Source organism: Drosophila miranda, assembly GCF_003369915.1.
Source record: "Drosophila miranda strain MSH22 chromosome Y unlocalized genomic scaffold, D.miranda_PacBio2.1 Contig_Y1_pilon, whole genome shotgun sequence".
Taxonomy (NCBI): Eukaryota; Metazoa; Arthropoda; class Insecta; order Diptera; family Drosophilidae; genus Drosophila; species Drosophila miranda.
Window position 1 is genome coordinate 40540601 of NW_022881603.1, and position 14462 is coordinate 40555062.

Genomic DNA, 14462 nt, shown 5'->3' on the forward strand with positions numbered 1-14462 from the left:
GTTGCTCTGGCTCTTATAGGTTCTGAGATCCTTGAACTCATATTTTGCAATTGGCAAAGCCGACCCTGAAACCTGTGTGTTAGAGAGAGACAGAGCGAGAAAGAATGAAATTGTTTTCTTGATTCTGGCTATAATAATTATACGATCTGGTTGAGATTTTACACTCTAGAACATATAGTCATCCTCTACGATTCTGCGTTTTTGGCTTTATCGTATCTTTAAAAATGTGGATGCCACAGATTTTCGTCCTTTGTGGGGGCGGAAGTGGGCGGGGCGAAGTTTTGAAATATTTTTGTAGCAGTGACATATCACAGAAGTCTGGATACAAAACATCGTTGCTCTAGCTCTTATAGTCTTTGAGCACTAGGCGCTGAAGGGGACGGACGGACGAACGGACGGACGGACGGACGGACGGACGGACGGACAGACGGACAGACAGACAGGGCTCAATCGACTCGGCTATTGATGCTGATCAAGAATATATATACTTTATGGGGTCGGAAACGATTCCTTCTGGACGTTACACACATCCACTTTTACCACAAATCTAATATACCCCAATACTCATTTTGAGTATCGGGTATAAAAAGCCGTGAGCAAGGGGAGAGAGCGAGCTCATTCGGTTTATTTAAAGACTCACCTGCACCCTCCCGCACCAGAACGGCGTACACCCAAAATATCGTTCAGCTCGCAATGTAAACAGTTTAAATGAGGATAGCACAGAGTTTTAATAAAATGGTTGTAATCTAACTAATAACCCCTCGATTTCAGAAGAGCTTCCGCCATCAATACCGCTTGAAAAAGCGCTCAGGTAAGAAGCGTTGTACATTTTTAATGTTTATTGACCTGGTTGCTGGTTTATTGAACAGTATTTCCATATTTGCAAAGCACAAATGCGTAATTGCCGGGTCTTATGGTCTCTGATAAATAAGTTCACATTTTGTTTGCTTGCTTTTTACTTTGAGGCCCCATGAGTTAACAATAATTCATTTATTTATTTATCTTTAAGAAATGTCTACGTCTATGAGTGTGATCGAGTGTGTGGTCTATTTATAGGTCAACAAAGTGTATATTTAAAATCACTTGGGCACGTCTGCTGAAATCACTTTATATTTATTGGGAGAGCCCCACACTCTCTATATGTAATACGTTATTTTATGTATTTTATTTATGCTGAAAGCTGCACTGCTGGTACGTGGAACTGACTCAACTGACCCCGATAAGGCAAATTGTCAGCACTTTCGTACCTTGGCCATAAATATATACTATACATAAGATGTAATTTTGCTCTACCACTCATTTCGGTTTTATTGCCTGTGCCTGTTCCTTTGCCTTTGCCTCCCCCCAGTCCATCCACTCATGCATGGGGTGAGTGCCGCCCATGTGTTGGACATGGGCGTGGAACAGTGTAGTGGCGCCTGTCCAACCAAAAATATCGCATAATCGTCCCACGGTTTCCCCTTCCCTTAGACATGCACGTTGCACCTTTTGGGCAGTTACGCGCAACCAAAAAAATGACATAAGTTAACAGCGGCAACTGTCAAGGTGTGGTGAGAAAAGGGGAATGAGAGAACCAAGGGCTCAAGCGGAAGGAGAGTAGCTTGTGCATTTCTTTCCAATTGTACTCGCGATCCCAGACGGACGTCTGAAGAAAATACTCAAGTTAGTGCAGTGAAAGGATCAATTCTAACCTCGACCGTAATTACCGCGTGTCCATCGTGGCTAAGATCTAGTCAAAAGATCAGCCGACCATTCCTAGGTTTATTAAGCGAAGGCCGAACCCATCGGGTGAGTGAAATTGTACCCCAACTGCCGGCCAACAGAAAATTAAAGTTCGTTTGTAAATTCGGAAGACTTTTTCCAAAAACAAACGTGATGATGACTTTGGTCCAGCGGGCTCTAGTTTCGGTTTTTACCTTAAATTGTCAGGTAATGTATGACTAAAAAAAAACAAGTGCTCGACTTCAAAGCATTTATTGGACTGGTCGCAGCCAGAGATAGCAAAACTCCCCGACTCCACCGTCGAGCCGATCTTGAATGCGCAGAGAGCAGTACAAGAGCGCGGCGTGTGAGAGCAAAAGCTCTGCTCACAACATCGCACACGCTACGATAGGGTAATTACGATCGTCTGCTGCAACATTCCGGCCCCGTTGAAGCCCTCCGGTGCTTCAACCGTCTATTGGCAGTTTTGCCAATTTGTGTATGGGGCTTTTAATTACGCCCGCGGGTGTTCGCACCTCGGCGACGCGCACTCTCCCATCTTCTCCCTTGATTGCGGCCACCACTCGTCCTGTGGTCCACTTCTGTGGCGGTGTGTTGTCCTCGTGGACGAGCACTAGACAGCCAATGTCCAAGCCTGGCCCTTTGGTAGCCCACTGGTGACGCTTCTGCAGGCTGACCAGGTAGTCCTTGGACCAGCCCTGCCAAAACTGCTGCTTGAGCGCTGACAGTATTCGCCACCGCTTCAAGTACGCGAAGCTTCCCCTGCTGCATCTGTCGTCGTGATCTGATTCGGGCGGCAGCGAAAGAAGCGGATGCCCGATCAGCAGGTGCCCTGGCGTTAGCGCTTCTACATCGCTGGGATCGTTGCCTGGGGACGCGATTGGCCGGGAGTTGAGAAGAGCCTCTACCTCTAACAGGTGGGTGCACAGCTCGTCCGCGGTGAGCTTGGCGTTGCCCACTCCGCGTACCAACCTCTGCTTGGCTGATTTGACGGCTGCCTCCCACAATCCGCCGAAGTGTGGTGCTCTCGGTGGTATGAAACACCACTCGACGCCTTGGCGCGCTGCGTACGCCTTGAGCCGGTCCTGGTCCCTCTGGTACGCTTGATGCAGCTCGTTCAGCACCTTGCTCGCGCCCACGAAGTTGGTGGCGTTGTCGCTGTACACCTTCTCCGGAAGGCCTCTTCTCCCGATGAACCTTTTAAAAACAGATAAAAAACTATCAGTGGACAAATCTGCTACAAGCTCCAGGTGAACAGCCTTTGATACAAAGCAGACGAAGACGGCTACATATGTCTTAATAGGGGGCCTGCCGCGAATCTTGAGAGACACGTAGAATGGGCCGCAGAAATCTACCCCACAAATCAAAAAGGGCCGAGCTCTTCGCACTCTATCAGCTGGCAGGTTTCCCATGATCTGTCCCTGTAGGACTGGCTTGTATCGGAAGCAGTGCACACAATTTCTCAGGATCCTTGTACATGCTTCTCGAGCATTGAATAGCCATATCTGCTGCCTTAGCAACGAAACCATGACTTTGGCGCCTGCATGGTAGTGAGTCCGATGCAAATTGCGAAGATAAAGCGTCACGAACTGCGACTTTTGCGACAGCAGCAGAGGAAATTTGGCGTCATACGGAATCTCTGCGTTGAGCAACCTTCCTCCCACTCGAATCAGTCGCAGCGTTACTCCGTCGAGTTCGCTCGTATGTATGAACGGGTTTAGTCGTTGAAGATGCGGTGACAGGATTTCCGACCTCGCTAGCTTGTGGAATTCTGGTCCCAACTCGTGTCTTTGGACTACTTCTACCAGCCTTAGAAATGAGACCTTAAGTTCTTTGGCTGACAGAACGACCTCTCGACTACGCTTGCTTCCTTGTAGGAACCGGTTTACATATGCCATAATTCGAAGCAATTTATCAAAGGAAGAGCATCTTTCAATCAACTCGATGAAATCATTGGCCTGACACTTTTCCACTGAATGTGTTGCCAAACACTTCTTGTTTTCCGACCGTTCCATTTCTGCGGACAACTCAACCTGATGTAGACATGGCCACTCCTCAGAATTCCTGAGCAGAAATTGGGGACCCTCAGTCCACAATGAGCACGTTACACCGTCTACGTCTGTGCCACGTGACACCAAATCGGCTGGGTTTTGCTCAGTAGGAACGTGCCGCCAAGTCATACCGCTTGACGATTCCTGGATTTCAGCAACCCTATTGGCCACAAACGTTGCGAGCGTGGCTGGATCCCTTTCCAGCCAGTACAAGGTGACTTGGGAGTCCGACCAAAAGTTCACACTTTCGATCATGAACTTGTCCAGGAGCGGTTTTACGTGAGCCCATAAAGTGGATAACAGGAGAGCTGCTCATAATTCGAGTCTTGGAATCGATTTCGTTTTGAGAGGAGCTACTCGAGACTTTGCGGTAAGAAGCTTAGACACGACATTTTTACCATCACTGGTACGGATGTAAATGCAGCATCCGTACGCTTCACCTGATGCGTCTGCGAATCCGTGAATCTGAACGCTTTTATGCGTGGGAAGGCCAATGTAGGGAGGTATGGTTATCTGGTCTAATTCAAACAAATTTTGCTTGAAGTGGTTCCAACTCGTGTGCAAACTCATGGGAACCGACTCGTCCCAATCCAACTTTTGCCGCCACAATTGCTGCAGCAATATTTTTGCCCTCGTTATTAAGGGACATAATAACCCTAATGGGTCGAACAATCGGGACGCAACTGACAAAATGTTTCGCTTTGACCCCTACAAAGCCCCTATGAATCAAATGAGTCATCTAAATGATAATGGAACAAATCATTTTGCGGATTCCATCTAATTCCGAGCGTTTTAACAGACGACGAAGGATCAAACTGCAGCGATTTCTCCTGGCCACTATCGGACAGCAGCTGGGGATGATTTGACGCCCACTTGGCCAACTTAAAACCCCCGGATTCTAAGACCTCACACACTTCCAGCCGAATACGTTCTAAATCTTCCAGACTGTTTGCTCCAGTAAGCATATCATCGACGTAAAAGTCACTTTTTATGACTTGTGATGCAATAGGATGGGACTCAGCATAAACGTCTGCCAATTCAACGAGACAGCGGATGGCCAGAAATGGAGCTGAGGCTGTCCCATAAGTAACCGTATTCAGGCGATACGTTTGAACATCTACATTTGCCTTATCCCTTCTTTGGCGACCTGAACTTGCCTATACATTTTGGAGATGTCAGCTGTGAGCGCAAAACGATTTAATCGAAATCGGTTGGTGGTAGCTTGGTGGTTTTACTATCAGGTCTCAGGACACATTGATGTGGAATGTAGTAATGGCGTCCTGGAGGAGTGTCTGGAAGCAATGACATGTGGCCAAGGATGAGATACTCTTTCATAAACTCCATATACAGATCATGCAAATACTGATCTCGTGCAAGTCTGCGTTCTAGGGATAGAAAGCGGCGTTTTGCCGTCTCGAACGAGAAACCCAACACGTTGGGATTTATTTTAAATGGCAGCCCCCCTTCAAAACGACCCGATTCGAGTCTGCTTAAAGTTTTGTTCGCAAGCCAATTGTTCAGCTGTATATACAGCCTTCGACTTCTCTGGGACCTGTTCCAATTCCCAAAAGCGCTCCACCAGAGAGTCGAGAGAACAATGATCGCTACCAACAGCGATATTGCATACAGCATCCTGTGCTGATGCCTTATATTTTCCTGATACAATCCATCCCAACAATGTTTTCTGGATTGTTGGATGTTCGGAACTTGCCTTTAATTGGCCTACACACACACACATTAACTCAAAAAAGGTTTCTGCCCCTATCAATAAGTCAACCTTAGCAGGCTTGTAAAACTGCGGGTCTGCCATCTGCAGGTTTGCTGGTATCTTCCATTGGGCGAAATTGACAACATGATCGGGTTGGTATGTGGAAATCGACCTTAACACCCAAAAATCGGACTCAAAGTTGTGATCGTTGATACGAGATTGGACAAAAGTATGAATCTTGTGCTTTATGACGGACGAGTTTTTTCCAACAGTTGTGATATTAAGGCACGACTCATCACGGCGCAATCGTAAGCGCTGGGCTAGATCCTCGGATATAAAATTTATTTGGGAGCCGGAATCTAGAAGTGCCCGTGCATACTGAAATTTTCCGGACCGATCTTGCACCTTTACAACAGCGGTAGCAAGAATAACCTGGTCAGCACTAGCAACGTGACTAGAATAAGCTGTCTAAGGCTCAGACGATGACGAATGTTCTACTGGCACAGAACTAGGCCCATTTTGCTGTGGCTCAACCCCGTATCGATGAAGCAGAGTGTTATGGGGCTTAGAGCACACTCGACATTTTGCTGTCTTGCACCTCGTCACTGTATGACCTGGCTTCAAACAATTTATGCACAGTCGGAGTTGCTTGGTGATATCGAACCGTTGAAGAACAGGAAGAGCACTAAACGATTGACAATTGCTTATGGTATGATTCCCCGCGTGGCAATAGCTACATTTCGAATCAGCTCGCCTATCAGTCTTTGCACATGAAAATTACGATTTAGTGGGTCCTTTACTTGTCTCTTGTTTAGTTTTACCCTTATTCCGTGTTGACTCTTCGGCAGCTAGATGCTGATAGCGCCGATTCAGCTGGGCTGCGCACTCGGACCAAGACGGTAGTTTATCGTAATCCAGTTGCTCTTCGAACCGAGACTTCGTTGTGGGATCTACTTTAGACAGCGCTATGTGAATTAGCATCGCGCTATTTATGTCTTTTTCACTTCCTAACGACTGCAGAGAAGAATATATGGCTGACACCGTGTCAATGAGGGACCTAAGGCATGAAGCAGAAGCTTTTGTTGTGCTGGGAATGTCAAACAACTGCGAAACAGTATCAGAAAAGATCAAATATTTTTTGTCGTAAACCTCCTTCAAACTATCAAGAGCCTTCTCATAATTGTCTGCAGAGATCTGAAACGCCTTCACTGTTCCCAATGCATCGTCAACGAGACACGACAGTAAGTGGTTGAATTTTTCCACATTTGATAATATTGGGTCGTTATGCACCAAACTCTCGAAAAGGCTTATAAAGTTTTTAAATTCAGAATGTTTTCCACTAAACTTGGGGAGATTCATTTTAGGCAGATGTGATGAATGACGCTGGCTACTCCTATCCCTCCTCTGTATTCGCTGAGTTTCGGGTTCTTTAAGTGCAGACATGTACAGAGCCTTTGTGGTAACACACATATCCTCGACCGATGCTCGTAGATCGTTGTTGGGATTTAAACAATCCACGTCTGCCTGTATATCCATCAACTTTTCACAATAATTTTCGATCAGCTCGAGTCTGCATTTAATTTGAAGAGAGTCGAACGAAATAGTTTTTTCTTCAAAGGCCGTTCTCACACGCCTTAGATCGCCCATCACCCTATCGTGTCTTTGCATTGCTGTTGCTAACTTTTGCAGGACTTTTGGACCCCCTCCTTCTTTTGAACCTCCTTCCCTGGTAACAATTTCCCTTTCCTTTTCACTCATTCTGGCGCTTTCTCTTACTTCAAGAGGGTCGGAAAGTAATGCACTGGGTTTAGACAATGGTTAACCAAAATACTGTAGGGTATGCAAAAAACTATGAAAGAACGCGAAATTTCCACAAAAAACTATGTATCGGCTTCAAAGGGTTAACGCAGCGAAACAAACACAAATTATGCTGCCAATGCACACAACCAAACGCAGCCAAATTATGCACAATTTGGCGCAACGATAGCGTTACCGAAGTAAAGGCAGCACCAATAAGCGGTACTTCGCAAAAGAGAATTGAAAACAGCGGCAATGACCGGAGCGTCTGATTAGCAAGTACCGTAAACCCTCATCAATTTGCACTTTTCTTCAATCCACCAATATTCCGCATATAATAAATATTTTATGTTGCTGGCTGTTCACTTTGGTTTATTTTATTACTTTGTGTTTTATTTAATTGGTATTCCAATTCAACGAGGTGCCAATGAAATTGAGATCAGTGGCCAAATAGAGAAACACAGCGCACAAAATGGTGGCTTGGTTCTAGCACTCAATTATTTTCGCACTAAGTACCTGAGAATTCGGCATAGATTAGTCGAACACTTTCCTTTTTTGTTGAGTAAAGATGAATCCAATTTGTCGCACAAAACCAGCCAGCTAGAGCTCTATTCGCAACAGAACAAAAAAAACCAATGACTTGTGCCGAGACAACGAAGATGCACTGTAGGTCACTGGTTTGTCGTGCGAATTTCCACGAAATGCTGGATGCCGATGTCCCTGCTCGGGCGCCAATGTAAATTCGGAAGACTTTTTCCAAAAACAAACGTGATGATGACTCCGGTCCAGCGGGCTCTAGTTTCGGTTTTTACCTTAAATTGTCAGGTAATGTATGACTAAAAAAAAACAAGTGCTCGAGTTCAAAGCATTTATTGGACTGGTCGCAGCCAGAGATAGCAAAACTCCCCGACTCCACCGTCGAGCCGATCTTGAATGCGCAGAGAGCAGTACAAGAGCGCGGCGTGTGAGAGCAAAAGCTCTGATCACAACATCGCACACGCTACGATAGGGTAATTACGATCGTCTGCTGCAACATCGTTTTTTTCTTAAAAACCTAACCATAGGTTTGGCCGTACGTAATACCGTACGAAACGCCGGTCGTAGTGCCGTCAGCCGTACCCACTACAGTCTCGTCACCTTGCCACACATATAAGTACCCATCGTACCGATCGACTACTGTATGTGTTAGCCGTCTTCGACCCCAAATCTTCTTTCGGCGTGGCGTCTGCATACATGTGAGCATCACTGTATTTACCGCAGGGTGTACCGGCGTGGGTCCACACACATACAAGCCTTGCTCGGCCTACACCAGTGGAAAACGGTCGATGGGCTTATATCTACGCGTGCAGTGACATACATATGTACATATGTGCGAAGTTGACTATTCCCTCTTCAGTGAATTTCGTCATTGCTACGTCGCTTACGCCGCCCGCATACGATCAGTAACGCTAAAGGAGAAGACAATTACCGGTGCCGTAATACTGTTTGCGTTGCTGATGAAGTCATTCGGTGTCTCGACATGATGGCTATGCCCTAGTGTTGTGTTGCTCATGAGTGAGTGAACAAAAAAAAATTGTTCACTTAAGTGAGCAACTGAACATGTTCCTTCTTCCAAGTTGTTCTTTTTTGTTCACTTGTTCTTTGTTGTTCACTTGTTCTTTTTTGTTCACTTGTTCTTTTTTGTTCACTTGTTCTTTTTTGTTGACTTGTTCTTTGTTGTTCACTTGTTCATTTTTACTCACTTGTTCTCTACTCACTTTTTTCGCAATTTTGCTCCTCAAAGGGCATTTTGCGATCTGGCAGCTTTGCTCATATTTGCGTTTACTTCACACTTTTTATATTACGGGCAAAGCTGTTTACAATTTTGAAAAATTCACTATGTCGCTTATTCGGAAGTATAGTGAGATTTGGAACCATTTCGAGGAAGTTGAACGCCAGGAAGCCAAGTGCAAGTATTGCAAATCTATTTTGAGTTGCAAATCTCAAAGCAACTTAAGCCGCCATTTAAAGAGCAAGCACCAGGCGTCTATGGAGCCCGTTATCCGGCAAAACACCGATGGCCCGATTTTTGTGCAAAGTGCGCAACCAAAAATAACAAGCTTTGCTGAAAGGCCTGTACCAGCGAGCAAAGCGCAGCAGATTGATCTGCAACTTGAACGGATGATCGCCAAGGGTCATCACGCCTTGCGCTTGGTCGAAGAACCAGAATTTAAAAAATTTATTCACGATGTGTCGCACGCCCCATACTATAAGCTTCCGACGAGGAAAACATTAACCAGCTCCTTGATTCCCAAAATTCGTGACGAGTACACTGGGACGATAATAGAAGAACAACGTGCGGCCACAGCGGTGTGCTTAACTACAGACGGCTGGACATCTATAACCAACGAAAGTTATCTGGCTGTCACAGTACATTTTATCGATGAGGAATCAACGATGCTGACCTCTTATACAATTGCTTGTCAGGCCTTTGAAGCGTCGCACACTGTGAATGAATGGGATCTCAAAAACAAAGTCGCAGCAATAGCATCCGATAATGCACACAACATTGCTCTTGCTATTAGAACCGGCAATTGGAGTCATATACGGTGTTTTGCTCATACCCTAAATCTAATTGTCCAAAAAGCTCTAGATAAAATGAGCAGTGTGCGCAGAAAAGCTAAAGCTATAAGCGAATATTTAAAAAAGCTTAAAGATATGTGTAGCGCCATTTGGATAATAATAATTGTTATTAGGATAGTATTTCATGAAGTCTAGTGTAAGTTAGGCTAGGGCAAAGCAGGAGCGCAATAAAAGCTCGCTCTCTCGCTCTTGGCGAATTCGCCCCGCTTTGCCACCGTAGGTAAGGTAGGCACAGAAGAAATTGTTTTAATATATGAAAAAAGTCGAGAAAAATCCATGAAAACGAACGCACGCACTCCTGTTTTTTCGTCGTATTAAAATACAAAATTGCAGTCACCCAAGTTGTTTCGGTATCGTTATTTAGAAAAACTATTCTAAAATTTCATGGCTCCCCCGGGTGGACTCGAACAACCAACCTTTCGGTTAACAGCCGTTTAAATTTCATGGCGCCCCCGGGTGGACTTGCAATTTAAACGTATTAATTCAAGTGGAAGGCAAAAGTGACAGTGACACAGTGGAGAAAAGATAAATAGCCAAAATCTATTATACATCTATTATATACATGTACAAATTAAATAACTGCGGTAGCGGATTGTGTTTTAAAAAGTTTTTATTTTACTTCTAACTTCACTGATATAGATTTAAGTAGAGGGTCACAAAGGATTCCGGGCAAAGGGTTTGCGCGATCTTAATTTTTAGCTCGACTTTGCGGTGTCGCTTCTGGATCAAGACTGACTTGAACTTTCTGATCTTTGCATCGTTGATCCCTTTCGGGAATAGTTTTTCTATAAACATTTCAATTGATTTCGCCATCCCGAGTATTGGATTTCGTCATCCAAAGAGAGAAATTTAAAATGCCTAAAGTGCAGGATCTGCAGAAAGCCGGGTGTGAGATTGTTTATGAGAAGCCGGGTGTGGGCAAACATTGGTTTTCCATTTAGGCGAGTGTCAAAGATTGGGATTGTGGCGGGAGCCATTGAGATTGTACATCTTAGAAATCAATTAGGCGGAGGCCCAAGATTGAAATTGTTTTCGTTTTGGAAAGCCAAAGATTGTTTACAACTCGTATAAGAGCTCAATAGAATTGGGTACGTTAACTCCCCCCATTCTTAAATGTTTCGTCCCGATACATTTTGAAGTTCTGATAGAGCTCTAATTTCTTCTGACAGTATTTGAATGTTGCTTTCCACTATTTCTTCTGACGGTATTCTTATTGATTTAATAAGTACAAATTTGGTTAATTTATAGCCGAAGAAAAATAACATTATCAATATCAAAATTATTAAGAATAATGTTGTTAATGGTAAGGCCGTATTACCTAATGTTATAAGGGGATTTAAAATATTAACATTACCAAAAGAAAATTGCTTATCATTCGATTGTATATAATCAACTAATTCAAAATCGCTATATCTATGATGCGATATATATCTTAGAATTTTACCCTTATCATTTATGTGGGTTATATTATTTATTACAATTGTGTTGTTGAATATAAGGATATACGATCCTAACAAAGTAGTATTGTCTACGATATTTTTGCCTGAAACTAATATGGCACTATCCTGAATGATGTCTATTTCTTTGTTTTTTTCCCTTTTTTTAGTGCAGTTGGCTTTAAAGCCATTAAGTAAATTGGTGAAACAGGTCTTCTTTAAATTTATTTGTGCGTAATTGTTAAAAGTTTCACTTTTAAAATTATTCATTAAATAGTATTTCTCCTTACATTCACAAACTTTTTCACTTATAACTAACATTCGATCATTTTGTGAGATGGCTCTTGCATGGTAAAACTTGCAAATATCTTTAATTTGAGGATATTTTATGAAAATGATTATTAAATCAGCATTTCGAATTATTTTAACCGTTGCAATGTCCAGCAGATCAGACAGTTCAACAGGAAGTTTTTCATGCTTATAAATGTCCTCTATTTCGTTTTTATTTAAAATTTTTGTATTGAAAATGTTTACTTTTAAGAGGGTTATGGTATCAACTAAATTTAGTAGGTCAAAAGTTATTAATTTTAAACGATGATTTCTCAGTATTGTTTCTTCATTGAAGATGACATTTTTTAATGAATTTGATAGCAATTCAATTTCTTTGAAAAATTTGGAATTTATTACAAATTGTTTATTATTATTTTCAGTTAATTCATTTACTTTATTTTGTATTTTCAAAAAGTCGTCATGAAAATATTTAATATTTGATGTTATCTTTATGTATAATTCTGTTTCTATTGTTGATTATAATTTTATTCGGTCGATTTTCCTTAACTACCTGCTTTTTGTATCGGGATTGAAGTTTATTTCTTTCCCCGAATTTCTTTTCATAAACTACTTCTCCTATTTTATAATCTTTTTCTCTTCTATCTTTGTTATGTAGCTTAAGCATTTTGGTCTGAGCTTCCTTAAGTAATATTGGATTATGCTTGTGTTCTATTTTGTTATACAATATGTCATATGGCATTTGATTGGTCGTTGAATGTATCGTCAGGTTATATTTCAGTGGCGCCCTTATTATTATTTCTGAATAATCTGTTAGATTTAGTTCATCCTTGATGCAACGCGCTATTTCTGTTAGTGTGGAATGTACCCTTTCTACCTGACCATTTGAGGTGCTGTGTCTGGGATCAGCATAATAAATAGTTAAGTTACTTCTTTGTATGAATGATCTAAATTGTGCTGAAGTAAAGCTTGGTTCGTTGTCAGTCATTAAAGATGTTGCTAACGGAAAGTGTTGCAAAATTTCCATTACCTTATTTTCAATGTTTAATTTACTTTGAATTTCCTTGACCACCAAGTATTTGGAATAAGAATCTATACAAGTTATGAATGTTAGGTTTTGGGCATGGTATATGTCTAAGTGTAATTGATCTCCTTCTTTTGCTGGAATGGGAGCTTCCCCAATTGGAATTTTTACAGGGTGTCTGTGATATTTGTTTTTGTTACAGATCTCACAATTTTTTTTATATATTCTTTTAATTTTTTGTGCAGGTTTGGCCAATAATACAGTTTAGTTATTTGTTTGTAATTTTCGTCTAGTCCTCTATGGGCTCTGCAATGTGTTTCTTCTATAATTATAGCTTTATCTTCTGAATTTACTACATCTTGGAGGAACTTTCTCGTGAAGAGAAATTTATTTATGAAGTTTTCCTTTAGCTTATTTTGGATAAGGTATAAATCTTCTAAAGTGCAGTGTATTCCTGTGGTTAAGTGAGGCTGAATAAATTCTTTTAAAATGATTAGCAGATTGTCTACCGTATCAAATTCAATAATGTGTCGGGTATTTTCATAAACTCTTACTAACTCATGAACTGTGAATCTCCCTTGCGCTAATAGTAGCTGCTGTTTAAATTTGTTTAGAGGCTTGCTAGTCTCTTGAATGACGTTTTCAAAACTACTCTCTGCTGAATGCTGAGTATTTTTGTCTGATTCTGATTCTGTCTGGTCGACATCACTATCTGTCATATGATTTATTTTAATCCGAGATAGAGCGTCCGCTACTACGTTAGTTGAGCCTGGCTTATAAATGATTTTTGGTGTGAAACTTTCTATGAAGTAATACCAACGTTTCATTTCAACATTTGAATTTTTTTGCGACATTGCAAAGGACAAAGGTTGGTATCTGTATGATCTGTATGTATTTCAATTCCACTCACTCCGTATAAATAATTTCGCAAATTTTGTAATGCCCATACAATAGCATATAATTGCTCGGTTTTACTTAAAGTTTTAGAAATAAATGTTATGGGATTCCCATCTTGCGACAAAACTGCACCTATTGCTATGTCCGATGCATCTGTGGTTAATGTGAATTTTTTATTGTAATCTGGTTGTACTAATTCAATATGTGCTATTAAACTGTCCTTTAAATTATTAAATGCTCCCATTGCTGGTTCATCCAGCTGTATTAATGTTTTCTTGGATGCCCTTCGTGAAATTTTCCCATTTACTCCACTCAGATATTTTGTTAATGGTTTGGCAATTGTAGCATAATTTCGGACAAATTTTCTGTAATACCCTGTTAGTCCTAAGAAGCTACGTAGCTCTCTGATATTTTTTGGAATTGGATAGTATTGTATTGTGGAGATTTTGTCTGGATCTGTTTTAATGATATTTTGGGAAACAATGTATCCCAGAAATTTGGTTTCCAATTGAAAGAATTTAGACTTTTCTAGGGAAATTTTCATGTTTGCGTTTTGCAATATCTGTATTATATGAATTAGATCTTTATAATGTTGTTCTATAGTTTTTGAAAATATTATTATATCGTCCATATAGACGTGACAAGTTTTCCCAACTTGTTCTCTAAGTATATCGTATTGTATTGTGGAGATTTTGTCTGGATCTGTTTTAATGATATTTTGGGAAACAATGTATCCCAGAAATTTGGTTTCCAATTGAAAGAATTTAGACTTTTCTAGGGAAATTTTCATGTTAGCGTTTTGCAATATCTGTATTATATGAATGAGATCTTTATAATGTTGTTCTATAGTTTTTGAAAATATTATTATATCGTCCATATAGACGTGACAAGTTTTCCCAACTTCATTCTTAGAAATT

The 14462-nt window shown here is 41.5% G+C and overlaps 2 protein-coding genes across 2 annotated transcripts in view; one reads left to right on the forward strand and one right to left on the reverse strand.

The window, feature by feature from the left end:
- Window positions 1-670: 670 nt before the first annotated feature.
- LOC117185764 overlaps window positions 671-14462 on the forward strand; it is a 201879-nt gene continuing 188087 nt past the window's right edge. Inside the window, exon 1 of the mRNA XM_033396795.1 lies at window positions 671-811. The gene's annotated coding sequence lies outside the window, so the exon portion shown is untranslated. The remainder of the gene's footprint in view (window positions 812-14462) is intronic.
- LOC117191669 lies at window positions 2014-8314 on the reverse strand. The gene is made up of 3 exons (XM_033396474.1): window positions 8297-8314; window positions 7795-7886; window positions 2014-2919 (listed from the first exon to the last, which is right to left on the reverse strand). Exons 1-3 carry the CDS (start codon window positions 8312-8314, stop codon window positions 2169-2171), a joined length of 861 nt encoding a protein of 286 aa, XP_033252365.1. The 3' UTR covers window positions 2014-2168.

Bases quoted from the DNA above. Each gene is read 5' to 3' on its own strand.
- LOC117191669 (XM_033396474.1), bottom strand. The intron at 2,920-7,794 runs GTACTTAGTGCG...TGTTTTTAAAAG, and splicing joins AATCTATGCCGAATTCTCAG to GTTCATCGGGAGAAGAGGCC.